The sequence below is a fragment of the Hyaena hyaena genome, unplaced genomic scaffold (assembly GCF_003009895.1).
Source record: "Hyaena hyaena isolate Hyena2069 unplaced genomic scaffold, ASM300989v1 scaffold_1002, whole genome shotgun sequence".
Classification (NCBI taxonomy): domain Eukaryota; kingdom Metazoa; phylum Chordata; class Mammalia; order Carnivora; family Hyaenidae; genus Hyaena; species Hyaena hyaena.
The window spans coordinates 243,250-257,699 of record NW_024081636.1 but is presented as its reverse complement, the minus strand read 5'-3'; the positions used below and the strand labels follow the sequence as shown (position 1 = coordinate 257,699).

Sequence of the window (14,450 nt, the reverse complement as noted above, 5' to 3'; positions counted from 1 at the left end):
TTTTAAAAAATGTTTTCTCAATCATGAATGCACTCAGTTGCTATGTGCATATTGAGTACCTACACGTGATAAAGGGAGGGGGACATAGGAGTGAACAAATCACGTTCTGAGTGTAGCAAGTATGGGTACTTGAAGAGGCCTGGTTGAACAATGAGCAAAGCCTTTACTGACCTCCTGCTGGTTTTGTGACAGCTGTAAGGGGGCTTCCCACTATGGCCTGACCAAAGACAGGAAGAGGCGCTCTCAAGATGGCTGCCCGGATGGCTGTGCGAGCCTCACCGCAACAGCACTCTCCCCAGATGTCTCTGCAGCAGCCACCGTCTCCTTAATGACAAATGAGCCTGGCCTAGATAACCCTGCCTACGTGTCCGCGTCCGAGGATGGTCAGCCAGCAGACAGCCCACTGGACTCCAGCCTGAGCAACCGAACTAGGGGTGAGTCAAATGGGTGGTTGTCTGGGAATGGGCTCCTTGCCTGGAGATGGCCCTCTGTGGAATATATACTGTGGAAGGTTCTAGAAATGTTTTTGTAAGGGGAAACCATTCTGGTAGTTTCGGCAGCAATCCAATGTCCAATTCTCCAAAGTGAAATGAAACCACAAGTACCTCAGATCATTAAAAATGTGTATCTGGACTTGGCAGAAGGGGCAAAGTTAGGCCTGATGATGGGAAGTTAGGCCCTTCCCATCCTTCCATCCATGCCGCCCAAGAAAAGTGCTGCTACATTCGGTCCAGCCCAGCAAGAAAGAAAAGCAGATTTTTTTCAACAAGCCATACATAGTTCATGGTAGAAAACGGAGCTGGTACAGAAAAGCAAATCCCATCTTCCCACCGCCTAGGAGTAGTCACTTTGTGTTGTTGTATTTATCTGACCAGATATGTACAGCAAAGAGGGTCTCTGTGAGTGCGTAGCTACTGACTCCCTTCTCTCTTATGCTCAGCACGGCCCTTTGAGCGATCCAGTATCAGAAGCAGATCTTTCAAAAAAATAAATCGGGCTTTGAGTGTTCTTCGAAGGACAAAGAGTGGAAGTGCGGTTGCCACCCAGGTTGATCAGGGCAGAGAAAGTTCCGAAGACCCCACTGCCCCTGAAGGTAAGTGAGCTCCCTGGGACACTGGACATGGGCTTCCAGAATGACTTCAGGGGTGAGGGCACCTGACGACCACCCACTTACTAGGATACCTCTCTCCATAAGGGCACAAAATATTTTTTACCTTGATTAGCCTACTTCTTATATAAGTAACTAAAGGCAGAAAAGATTGTTCTCTCTTCATAGAAGTTGAACAAATAGGTTTTGGAACCCTTACCTCCAGGTGCTAGCTTAACACATATGGGAAATAATAATTATTGTTAAGTAAAAAAATTAGGACAGTCTCCGGCATATAGTAAATGCTACGTAAATATTTTTTCTGATTGCAGCTATGTGTAATGTGTGGTTCTGAGTGTGTTTTTCATGTATTTACTTACTGCTCACAACAAACTTATAAAGTAGCTACTATTATTTCCCCTCTTTTACAGATAAGAAAATTGAGGCACAGAGAGATTACTTAGTGTGCTTAACTTTGAATCCAGGTAATATGGTACCAGAATCCAGGAAAAGGAAGTTATTGGATCTTAGATCTTTGTGTTCTTGCCAATATTAATGGAGCTGAGGAAATACTTTCTATCTTACGTTAGATCTTTAGAGTAGTGACCATAACTTAAAAAAAATGGAGCTTTCTCACATGCCACGCAGTGTCTGCCCTAAGTCATTTAGATGTCACAATTCTAAGGACAGGGATTCTTATTCTCATTTTACAGATGAAGAAACTGAGACCCAGAGAGTAACTAGCTAGAAAATGACAGACCTAGGAGGTGAACTCAGGTCCTCTGGCTCCAGGTACTACCCATTAACCACTGGGTGGTAAATTGCCCTCCACTTCTGGGGGGTTGAGAGGTAAATCCCAAACCACTGTCTTTATCATGCTCAGAGAATTCACGAGCAGTTCTAGAAAATCCCTCGTTTCCTCACCTCTTCCCCTGTCCACGCACGTGTGCTCACATGCACACCCACATGCACACGCACACACTACGTGCTGTAACTACTCTGAACTCATTACAGTCTTGCAAATACTGTGTCTTTCTCTCCCTCCCATGCTGTTGCCCAGCCTTCACTCCCGCATGCCTTCAGCTGGCATTCTGATTCCTACCAAGCTGTGCATGGGCTTTGCCTCCTCTTGGAAGCCCTCCCTGACTTCCTCAGTCTCTTTTCCTTTGTGTTCTCATGACACCCACATCGTTATTATAGCCAAGTCACCTTTCATTGTAACTGCATCTAAAAGAGCAGGGTTTCTTTTGATGAGTCTTTGTATTCTCAAGGTGAAGTGCAATGTCCAGCACATATAAGAGCATTTACTGAATGTTTGTGCAGTGAATATGGGATTACAGCTTCTTTTCTGCCAGTTCTCTTGCTTGTATCTCCTGAATTCTACTCCATGTAAAGTTTTATTCTGCCTGAATAAGACTTATCGGCATATTTATAGCAAAAACCTTTTTAATAAGAGGTACTATGCGTAAGGTACTGGCCTAGGCTCTGTAACGTTATATAAAGATTATAAAATCCATTTTCTGGCTTTGAGAGGCTCATTTGTGACTAAAAACAAGAAAATATCGTGAAGAGTGAGATAGAAATAAATAGCAATGGAGGCCACAGGGAAAAGAGCATCGTTTCCAGGTAGGGTGGCGTCATCTGTGTTTGAGGGGTGGTTTATGACCTGAATAGGCACTGGGATCTTGACTGTGTTAGAACGTAGTGGAAGCTGAGGCTAAGGCTAGACTAGAAGGGTCTTGGATGCCATTTGGGAGTCTTGATTTAGGGCAGCGAAGGCACCTGGAAGCTTTCGCAGAGTGTTCTTGCAGGATTTGCGCTACAATCCAGGAACACAAAGATGGCTGCCGTGTGAGGGGTGCAGGGAGCTCAGAGTGGGAGAGCATGGATTTCTTCAGATGCTCCAGGAAGCTATTACTCCAAATGGGGTGAGGTGTTAAGACTCAGCAAGGCTGGTAGTGATGCCTTTATAGGATTTTGGAGGCAACAAAGCTCTCACAAATGGCCTTCAAGTCTCACTACTTCAGCAACCTGTGGCTGGTCTGCTGAACTCCCATGGCACGGTTTTTCCATCCTTTTCACATGGGTAAAGAGGCCCCACTGTTTATCAGCTGTGTGAGCCTGGCCTGGTTACTTAATGTCTCTGAGCTCCAGCATTCTGTCATCTAAAAGCAGGGATATAATAAAAATCTACTTCAGGGGCACCCAGATGGCTCAGTCAGTTAAGCATCCAACTCTTGATTTTGGCTCAGCCCATGATCTCATGGTTTGTGAGTTCAAGCCCTACATTGGGGTCTGTGCTGACTGTGTGGCGCCTGCTTGAGATTCTCTCTGTCCCTCCCTGACTCATGCTGTCTCTCTCTCTCCAGCATTCGCGCGCACGCTCTCTCAAAAAAAAAAAAAAAAAGGTAAAACAAAAAATAATCATCTACTTATAGGGTTGTAAAGACTAAATGCAAAAACCAGGCATGCACCTGGCTAGTTCATAACACTCAATAAATAACATTATATCCCTGGCCCTGAGGCGAGGACACAAGTTTGAAGAACTCCGTTCCATTCCAGACCAGCACAAATTTGCAGTTGAAAAATTATTTTAACTCTTCAAGGTTCACCATGGTCTCATTGGCGTGGTTCTAATTAACATTATATACAAATGTGACTGGGCGTGTCCTTTCAGACTCTCAAAGGCCCTGAATAGGTTTGGGAGGATGGTTTCTGTATATCGGGTGGGGATGGGGCAGGTTGACAGGGAGGGGGAGGGGAGCAAGAATCAACAGCTTGGATGATTATTTCTAAATCTTTCTTTGTTCAAAGTGATTTTTTTTTAAATCACCATCCCCTGTCACCAGACCTGTTCCCGCAAATGCTCGTGGTAGAGCCTACTTACTGTAATCAAAGCAGTTTAAACATTCATTGAACTCAATCACCCAAGTACTGCGAGCACCAGGAACTGACAGGTTAAGGCTGCTGCCCCGCAGCCTTACAGCAAAGTCAATCGCTTACATTAAATTACACCCCAGTGGAGGTTAAGGACCCCCATTTGCAATTTCAGGCTTCCTCTGGCTGCTCAATTGCCTTGTTTATCACGTTCTATAATACTTTGAAGTAACTTTAATTCTTTCTGTATTGTTCCTGGAGAGTTGAGCCCTTCTTAATGAACTCATAGTTCATTAGGGAAAATGGACTAAGGTCATGGGTTTTGAAAACAGTGCCTTATGCAGAACCAGACCTGCAGTTTTCGTCTTTCCAGATGACTTAATGGACAGAGAATCTTAGGGCAAAGGCAGCTGTCAGCAGCTACGGGAGACGAAAGCATTTCCACCCTCCACATCCAAACTCCAGCAACCCGGAGTGGGGGGCCTGCTGCCAGCAAACGAGGTGTAGGTTGGGCGGCATGTAACGGTGTCCCTTCTGCACACTTCTCCCACTGCGGGTCTATATGGCAAGACCCCGTGGGACTGTCATGAATCCCCAGCACTACAGAAACCTGAGGGAGGTGACAGGATGGCGGGTCGCCTGGAGCCCCAGGTTGTGACCTGGCTCTGATAGCCCCTTACCTGGGAACTCCCCAGCCACTCCGGTCACTTCCCCCGCTCTACGCTCAAACATCCTCATGTGTAAAATAAAGCCATACAACTGTCACTATGGAGCTAGACAACTAGGGAAGCTCTTGTGGGCATGGGCACAGTGGTGGAGATGGTGGGGGACAGGGCAGTGAAGGGAGCTGTGAAAGATTTCATAAGGAAAGAAGAGTCTTCAGTTAAAAGAGTTTGAGGCATCCGCCTAGGTCTCTGGGCCGAATTCAGCAATTCTGCCAGATCAGGGACTCCTTCGCAGCCACGGATCAGGCTGTTTGACTTCCCTTTATTGACAACAATGGCTGGTAGAGAGGACTGGTCATTCCCTAAGCCTGAAAGAAATAGGGACTTCCAGGGAGAAAGCTTCAAAAGGGACTGAGAAGGCAAAAGGGCGGTGCATTCTGTTTTGTTCGTGGAAAGTAAGTCATAAAACTACAGTTTACTCCATCATGACCCTTCCTTCATTCTCCTTCACTCCTCCATACTCAGAAGGTCTTGCCCAACGCTTGTGATCTGGGCAATACAACTACAGAATGGCCAGAAATGATGGTCCTCAAGGATTTTAGAGTCCAGGAGAGGACATAAGAAATGAGCATGAATAATCATGGAAGGCTCAGTGATGTGAGAAACAGAAGTTTTGGGGGAGAAAAGGGATGTTTAGACAAAGCGAGGAAAGTGGGCTCAGGGTAGAGTTTAATTGAAAGGGATCATTTCATGCAAGTCTTGAAGAAAAAAATTGGGTCTAGGCCTAGAATGAAAAACATTCCAAGCAGAGAAACTTCTCCTGGCACAGAGGCAGGAAAATGGAAAACATGTATGAGGAACGATGAATAGTTTAGTTTGGCTGAAACCAAAGTTTGGCAAGAAGAAGAGTGGTTGGAAATGTCCGTTGGGTGGGTGTCTTAAGTAAACACTGTCTTTGTCCATTTTAGTCTTTCCAAGGTTGTATCACCTGATTCCAGATGGTGAAATTACAAGCGTCAAGATCAATCGAGTGGATCCCAACGAAAGCCTCTCCATTAGGCTTGTGGGAGGCAGCGAAACCCCGCTGGTCCATATCATTATCCAGCACATTTACCGTGATGGGGTGATTGCCAGGGACGGCCGGCTCCTGCCAGGGGACATCATCCTGAAGGTAGAGCCCGTCGCTGTGGGGCCATGGAAAAGGCTTAAGAAAAATCACTTCGGAGCACGTAGTTGGATGGACAAAACAATAAATCAATGTGGAGCAGCCACTTTCCATAGTTGTTATGTGGACATGACTCTTCATCTGAAATTTATAATTTAATTGACATAGGTCTTTAGCCCCCTCTGTCTTTCTTGTTCCTCTGGTCTCTTCCTCTTCCTCTCTGTCTCTGTATCATTTTCTTTTCCCCTCCTTTCTCTTTTCCCCTCCAGGTTCTATCCCAACCTCCCCTTCTCTACCTCCTTTCTTCTTCTCTTCCTCTCTCCTCCTCTCTGCTCCCTCCTCCTAATTTAAGTAACAAGAACATAAAATAATATCAATCCGGAGCATATATCTTCTCATATTGTTTTCAGAGCAGATTAATGTATTTGATCTAATCACTCCCATTCATACAACACGAATTTCCTGTAGCTCAATGGCCTTCCGTGAGAAAAACCAAGAAGTATTCCTAAGCTATTCCCACTAACCCACTTACATTCCAGAAAAGGCAGGTGATGGAAGGGCACACCTGGAACAGCACACCTTAGGCATTTCCGTCCTCTGAGGCATGGGTGAGAGCAAGGACATTAGGGGAAAATTTTGAGAAGAAAAGAAAAGGTAAAGGAAGAGTTGTTTATCAGACAGAAGTCAGACGTGTGGCAGAAGTGACGAGAAATCCCTCTCTGGTCATATATTTCCTGTCTGGTGCCCAGATGAGGGTTTCATTCCATTCCTTCTAGGTCATTGAGGGGCCAGCACCTGACACATCATGAGCTATTTCTCTGGCAAAGAAGTTATCTTTTGGGGGTAAAGGGTGAAAGAATTTAAAGCAGGGATGGTAGCAACACTGAAAGTCCCACTGGTCCCTGAGGTGAAGCACGAGGCAGGGCCCGTCCACCTCCAGAGATGGTCCACGGCACGGTCAGTGATACTGTGTGTGGCTCCCCTCCAGCGGAAGCTGCTACCTGCAAGGGTTGTCTAATGTGCAGTTGTGATACTTAGAGCCTTCAAGTGGCCCTTGCAGGCATAATGCCGCCAGGACTGTCTAGCAGACGACCCTGGCCTTCTCTCAGCCTGGGTGCGATGGGGAGACCAGACCTGAAGAAGTGACAGAGCAGAGCAAGGGCGTTGAGCTCACCTGTGCTTGGACCAAGGTGGTGAGGCTTGTCCGTGCATGAGAACCGCCCCCGTCCCATCCCCGGAGAGGCAGCCCCGAGCTCATGATTGTACGTGCAGCAAGGCCTCTTAAAAACTCACTCTAAGCCTCCACTAATAATCGGCTACAAGTACTAGAAATTTTGCCACACCGTAGAAATTCGAGAAGGTTGTCTCTCTTCTGTGGGGCCCTGGTCCTTAAGACACTGCACAGAGTGCAGCGACTACCACTAGGGGCTGTCGCCTCCAGGCTGGGTCAGCTGAGCCGGAGTAATTAAAACCAGAAAGCCCCCGGAGGCATCAACCCCAACAATAATTAACAAGACACAAATGAGAGGGCTGAGCTTGAGGACGCTTAAGTAGCATAATAAAGTGATCCAGCCTTTCAGTAAGAGAGCCTAGAAACCCAGTCACCTCAGCTTGTTTGAAACTATACAGAGATTGTTTTATTTTCCCTCACCTTAAGACCATACACACACACACACACACACACACACACACACACACACACAGAGTGATGGGGAGAAAAATTTATCTGGAGCTCTTTGGAAAGAAAGAGTCAGCTTGGTTTGATCTGAAGAGTTCAGTGTAATCATTTGAACTCCACGGGAAATGTTCTTCTTTGGCCTTTTCCTACTTTTTCTTCCTTTTTTCTCCACCCCCTCCCCCCCCTTCGGCTGAACACTAAGTTTGGCCAGCAACAGAAATGAGGGTTGGGACTTGTGCAGATAAATCTGGGGGCCTGTGCAAGAACAAGGCTGAAGAAAGATGGCGTCCAGCATGACATACCTGGAGGTGCGAGTGACCCTGAACGGAGGCGGGGTTAGGAGTAAGGTTGCAAGATAGGTATAGGTGGGTATTTGGACAGAGGAGGAGGTGACAAACCAGAGCAGTCTTTAAGCAAGGGTCCTGCTGATGCTGTGCACTCGGGGCCTTTTAGGAAGTGTTGGGGCAGGTGGTGCTGGTTGATTCGTTCTGGCTTCCGGTCTCTTCCCAGGTCAACGGGATGGACATCAGCAACGTACCTCACAACTATGCCCTTCGCCTCCTGCGGCAGCCCTGCCACGTGCTGCGGCTCACTGTGCTTCGAGAGCAGAAGTTCCAAAGCAGGAGCAACGGACAGGCACCGGATGCCCATGGACCCCGTGATGACAGTTTCCATGTGATTCTCAACAAAAGCAGCCCCGAGGAGCAGCTTGGAATAAAACTGGTGCGCAGGGTGGATGAACCCGGGGTTTTCATCTTCAACGTGTTGGATGGTGGTGTGGCAGACCGACACGGTCAGCTGGAGGAGAACGATCGTGTGTTGGCCATCAATGGTCATGACCTTCGGTACGGCAGCCCGGAAAGTGCAGCTCATCTGATTCAGGTGAGTCACAGGTCATTGCCAAGATGTCAGCTAGAAACTGCCATCATGAGTGGAATGCTCATTAACCTGCCCAGTTTCTACTACGTGTAACATGCAGTGCCCCTCTTCCCAGGAGTCGAGATTGAAGGGCCAGGTCAGAACACTACTCAAGCAAGTGAGGTGTCTCAGGCTCCTGGACATTTCCTGAAGTGTTGCCCACCATCCAATATGACAGCCTGTAAACACTTAGGGTTATATGTGCTGCAACCTGAGCAGGTGAAGATCACTTAAGTCCATCCCTATCCCCTGTATGTTATTTGCAGACCCAGGGGTCATTCAAATACGTTGCGGACACCCCCAAGACCTCTAGTTGTACTAACTCCCCTAAGAAGCAGTGCCATATGCCCTCCAGGAATCCTGGGGACAGAGGCCACTACAGAATTGGCTAATAAGCCCAGTCTCCACGGCTGAGTCCAGCCTCCTTAGAAAACCCATGGAACTCCAGTATGAACCTTGAGGAAGACCCCCTAAAAAGAGAGGCATACAAGTTACGTTCCCAGTAACCTGACGTTGGTTCAAATTAATTCACTTTCCTGACTGGTGTAGCATCGTCAGGCCCCAGCATGTATCTTGTTGGCTTTCCCTGGGCCACCTTGTTTTTCTAATGCTTGATGAGCTGCCATCTTGATTCTTTGAAGGACAGGCTTTGTTCTGGGCTCTTGTATTCCTAACACATTTATTTACTTTATTTAGCCAAAACACATTAAGTTTCTGCCGCTTGCCTATCTGTGCGTCAGGTACAGAGATGGTGACCTCTTAGGCTGCTCTCGTAGATGAGCCCACGGTTTAGTATGGGGGATGGACTTTTTGTAAATAATTGCCAGATGGTATGTTAATACTATAATGGAGAAATTAAGAACAGTGCTGTTTCAGATGAAGAAGAGATTATTGCTTGCATAGGCCTAGGAATTCTTCACAGAGAAGAAGACCTTGAACTGGGGCTTGGAGGAATCAGGAGAAGGTCTCTAGGTAGACAAGGAAGGGAGGGTCACTTGAAGGGGATACAATACAAAAGAAGACTTCCCTAAAAGCTGGTTAGGAAAAGGGTTAATACCAGGAGCCTGGAGTACACTAAAACAGCAGCCATAGTCCAGGCAGAAGTAGGAGGCAAGGCCCAGATCCCATGGCTTTATGAGCCATTCTAAGAAGCTCAGACTTTATCCTCACAGCCAGGGGGTGTCATTGGAAAAATTTAAGAAAGGAAGTGACATGACTTTCTAGATCCCTCTAGAGGTAGTGGAGAGCTGATAGGAGAGGGGACAAATTAGAGACCTTATCTTAACTTGCAATTTTCAATTACCTGGCATACTACATCAGCTTCTACTCAGTGACTAAGTAATAATACTTCAAGAATAGACAATGAGTCAGTAGCAGTAGTCAGCTGATCCTTGTACCAAGTTCCACTGAGGATGACACTCAGAGGATGGAGCCTGCTTTCAAGAATTGGTCACCTAAGGACACACTGATCTCCCTACCCTGGGTTCCAGCCATGGACTTCTTCCAGGTGTCATTGGCTCTCTTCATTATTGTGTGGAGTATCTTCTCCCTCTTCCTTGAGGATAAGAGAGTGGTAGATGATACTGTCCTTTTGGATGTGGACAGCCTGAGGCAGAGGGTGCAAGCGAACTCTCCCCACTTCCCCTGCCTACCAGGAAAGGAAGCACATGTGGTCTCTGGGCCCCTGACCTGTGGCTCTTGGCGGTGTTCTACTTTCCAGGTGATTTTTCACCTGATGCATGTTTATCTCCCTAACAGGGCCTAAGACCATGGCTTGTGGAGCAAGTGGAGAACAAAATCAGAGTGACAAGAGGCAGTTCCCTTCTGGAGATTATGCCATCTATTTCCAAATTCATATGCCCAGCCTCAACTTCTCCCCTGAACACCATACTTCTATAACCAACTGTCTGCTTAGTGTCTCCATGTGGCTATTTATTTTTTTATTTTTATTTTTTATTTTATTTTTATTTATTTCTAGGAGAGAGAGAGAGACAGCGTGAGCAGGGGAGGGTCAGAGAGAAAAGGAGTCACAGACTCTGAAACAGGCTCCAGGCTCTGAGCTGGCAGTCAGCACAGAGCCCGACGCGGGGCTCAAACCCACAAATCGCGAGATCATGACCTAAGCGAAAGTCGGACGCTTAACCAACCAAGCCACCCAGGCGCCCCACCATGTGGCTATTTAACAAGCATCTCAAACTTCATGTCTAAAACCAAACCCTTGACTTCTCCCTACTCTATTCCTTCTCAAACCTGCTCTTTCCTCAGCTTTTGCCAACGTCTACAAATGGCATCATTTGCCCAGTTATTTGGGCCAGAAGAATCTCTTATTCCCTTCAGTATACTCTTTCTGTAATCCGTTCCTCGCTCTCTGGCTTCCATCAGCCGTGTTGCCATCAGTGTTGGGTCTCTGCCAGAGACCTCCCAACTGGCCTCCTTGCTTCCACACCTGATTCTCTACCTCTGCTCTCTACACGGCAGTTAAGGGGCCCCTTTACAAAGCCTGTCCCATCATGTCACTCCTGTGGTCAGCTCTCTGATACTTCCCAAGATACTTAGATTAAAATTTCCAAATCTTGGGGTGCCTGTGTGGCTCAGTCACTTGAGCATCTGGCTCATGATTTCAGCTCAGGTCATGATTCCCCAGGGTTGTGGGATTGAGTCCCATATTGGGTTCCATGCGGAGCGTGGAGCCTTCCTAAGATTCTCTCTCTGTCCCTCCCCCTTCCTCTCTCCCTCCTTCTGTACCTCTCTCCCCAGCACAGTGTGCTCTCTCTCTCAAAGAAAATATTTTTAAAAATTTTCTAAATCTTAACAATGGCCTACAGAGCCATACATAATCTGGCCTTTAGTTATCCTTCCAAATTAATTTCTTTCTTTCTTTCTTTCTTTCTTTTTTTTTTTTACAAATAGTTTATTGTCAAGTTGGTTTCTATATAACACCCAGTGCTCATCCCCACAAGTGCCCTCCTCCATGCCCATCTCCCCCCTCCCCCCCACACCCATCAGTCCTGTTTCTTCTCAGCATTCAAGAGTCTCCTTCCAAATTAATTTCTTAAGCAACGTAGAGGATTTCTGGTATTCTCACCCTTGCCTGGCCATGCTCGGTCACATCGCCTTCTTGCTGCCACTTCTTAAACATGCCAAGACCTTTTTACCTCAAGGCTGATGTTCTTGCTCTCCCTCTAACTGGAAGAACCTTCCAAATATCTGTATAACGGCCATGCTTCATTCAGGTGTCTCCTCAGACATCATTTCAGGGAGGTCTTCACTGACAATCCTGCCTAAAATAGCTTCTCCCACCCCCAGCTCTATGTCCCTTGTTTAATCAGCTTTGTTTCTTCCTATCAACAAATTATTACCTGTCAGCATAGTATAGAATAATACAGTATGGTATCACTAGCACGTAGAGAAATGTTTGGCAAGAATAGACACTCAGTATTTGTTGAATGAATAGATTGAGTCAAGTTACAAAAGTGTAAATATACAGAAGATAGGATTTATATGTTGATTCCATCTCCTAGAGATTTTTCATCAAACCATTTACCAAAGAACAAACACCGAATCGACTTTTATAGCTGTTTGTCCCCAAGATGGAATTTCTACATTTTGTCCTCTTGAAATCATTTAGTTATTACTGGTTGGGCCCCTTCTATATGCTGGAAGGTGTGTGGTACAGTGGCAAACAAGACTGACACAGTTCCTGGCCTTCTAGAGCTTGGAATATATTCCTATCTCTGATCTCCAGTAGAATCAAGTTAGCATTTGGCAGGTGGGTGTAGCCTGTTGTGTCAATGCGTGAGAACAGAAAATAGACTGATTATGAAAACATTAACCCACAGACAAGGAAGAGCCCTTTTCCTCGTTGTGAAGAAACTGCACTCTAAGCCTTTTTTTTTTCTTTGAAACTAGACTTTTAGGGGATCATCAATTTTGGTGTGTATTGCGTTTGTCAACTCCCTCTGCAGGTCAGTCTGCGCAGCTCATGTTCTAGAGATAATCTGCCAACTACACTTGGCAATCAGCAAGAGAAAAACGGTCTTACTCATGCCAGTTGGAAAAATTTTGATTACATATGGCATTCTACTTTTGTAGATTAATAGCAGAAGAGGAAAAAAAAATTTTCCCTGAGAAAGTAAATTTATGAAGTAGAATCTTGCCCAACAGCGGGACTTCCTAAAAGAGTCTTCTCACTTAACAAAGCCAATGTGCTTTATAAGCAGGGGAAGAGGGAAAAAAATTCTTTTAAAGGCTTGGGCAAAGCTAGTTGGAAAAGAAATGGAAAAAGTAGAGTGCTGGGAAAAGCCAGTTAAGCAATATCGAGTGGATTTTATTTATGCGATACTTGTAACACACACCAGGCCGGGGGGAATTAAACTTAATACCCTTCAAAGGCTGAGACTCAAGTTACCAAGCAGTCCTTAGCTACACGGCCCCTTTGTATCTACTCCATGAATCATACTTGCCTTAGAAAGAAATTCCCAGACAACATGTCCTTTTGGTCATGTTTTCTCCCACAGTACCACACTTCTGCCTTGTTCTCCGTTATTTCAGGGAAAAGTTATTACAGAGAAGCCACAACTGTTTTAAATTTGACCAACTTACATATGTGGAGTCCTTCCCCCCCACTTACTCAGCAGCCCGGGTGCCAGACCCCAGAAGTGAGTTGGACTCCTCAAGGAAGAGAAACCCTAAGGAGACAGAAGTTTTGCACGGGAAGCAGTTGACTGACTTAACAGGACAACTTTATTTTTCTCCATTGTCAATTTCGTAATTCTTTGAGCACCATATCTAGAAGAATTGTAGGAAAGAGGCAGCTTTGTGAAACCGGTGTCCTCCCTGAAATCAGAGAGCCAAGAAATACAGAGCAAAGATTTGAGACCCTAGGAGAAAAGAGGTCTTGACTCCCCTCATCATGGCCGTTCAGCGTCTCTCTACCCACCAGTCAGTGTGCGAATGGCTTATGCTGACAGCTATACCTGTTTTGAGATGCTCTCCTCTATCTGCAATTCTGGAACAGTGAGTTTCAAATGTATTTGGGAGTTCAAATACATACAATTCATAAATGAAGAAAGTAATTATGGATTTCAGATGTGAGGATTATTCCTAGGCAACTCCCAGACTTGAGGCAGAAGCTGAAAAACAATTCGAAGACATTTGTAGAAGTGGTTGATACACAGGTTTCCATTAATACTAATTTTGTAATCACATATGTGTGATTTTTTTCCCTTTTCATGAATTAATATTTAAATGAGAAGTTATTTTATCAAGAACAACCAACAACTAAGCTCTTCGGACTTTTTTTTTTTTTTTTTTCCTTCGGACTTTTAAAAAGAACGTGAGAGGCCTCTCGACAGAGCCAGAAAGCAAGTAACAGACTGCTCGTATTACCTACATTTGTTCCGAATGCACGAGTCCAGCTCATGAGTTCTGTGTAACTGGAAAAGACCTGATAGATCAATGTGCTTTTTACAGATCAGCACAGCTAATACATAATCAAATCCCCATTTCTTTTTTTTTTTTTTTATGTTTTTTACTTATTTCTAGGAGAGAGAGAGAGACAGCGTGAGCAGGGGAGGGTCAGAGAGAGAGGGAGTCACAGACTGAAACAGGCTCCAGGCTCTGAGCTGGCAGTCAGCACAGAGCCCGACGCGGGGCTCGAACCCACGAACCGCGAGATCATGACCTAAGCGAAAGTCGGACGCTTAACCGACTAAGCCACCCAGGCGCCCCTCAAATCCCCATTTCAACACATTTTCTTTTTTTTTCCTTAGTTTATTGTCAAGTTGGTTTCCATATAAACACCCAGTGCTCATCCCAACAAGCACCCTCTCCTGTGCCCATCACCCCCCTTCCCCTCTCCCCTACTCCCCTGAGCCCTCAGTTTGTTCTCAGCATTCAAGAGTCTCTCATGGTTTGCCTCCCTCCCTCTCCCCAACTATTTTTCCCCTTCACCTCCCCATGATCCTCCATTAAGTTCCTCCTGATTCTCCTATACGTGCAAACATATGGTATCTGTCTTTCTCTGCCTGACTTATTTCACTCAGCATAACTCCCTCAAGT

The 14,450-nt window shown here is 45.8% G+C and overlaps 1 protein-coding gene across 2 annotated transcripts in view; it reads left to right on the top strand.

Annotated features, from left to right (window-relative positions):
- The window catches only part of LNX1 (ligand of numb-protein X 1), a 121,656-nt gene that overhangs the window by 86,707 nt on the left and 20,499 nt on the right, over positions 1-14,450 (top strand). For both annotated transcript variants that reach the window (XM_039221725.1, XM_039221726.1), the window contains 4 exons: positions 193-434; positions 941-1,093; positions 5,598-5,800; positions 7,983-8,354. In XM_039221725.1, the coding sequence (XP_039077656.1) occupies positions 193-434; positions 941-1,093; positions 5,598-5,800; positions 7,983-8,354 (970 nt within the window). The remainder of the gene's footprint in view (positions 1-192; positions 435-940; positions 1,094-5,597; positions 5,801-7,982; positions 8,355-14,450) is intronic.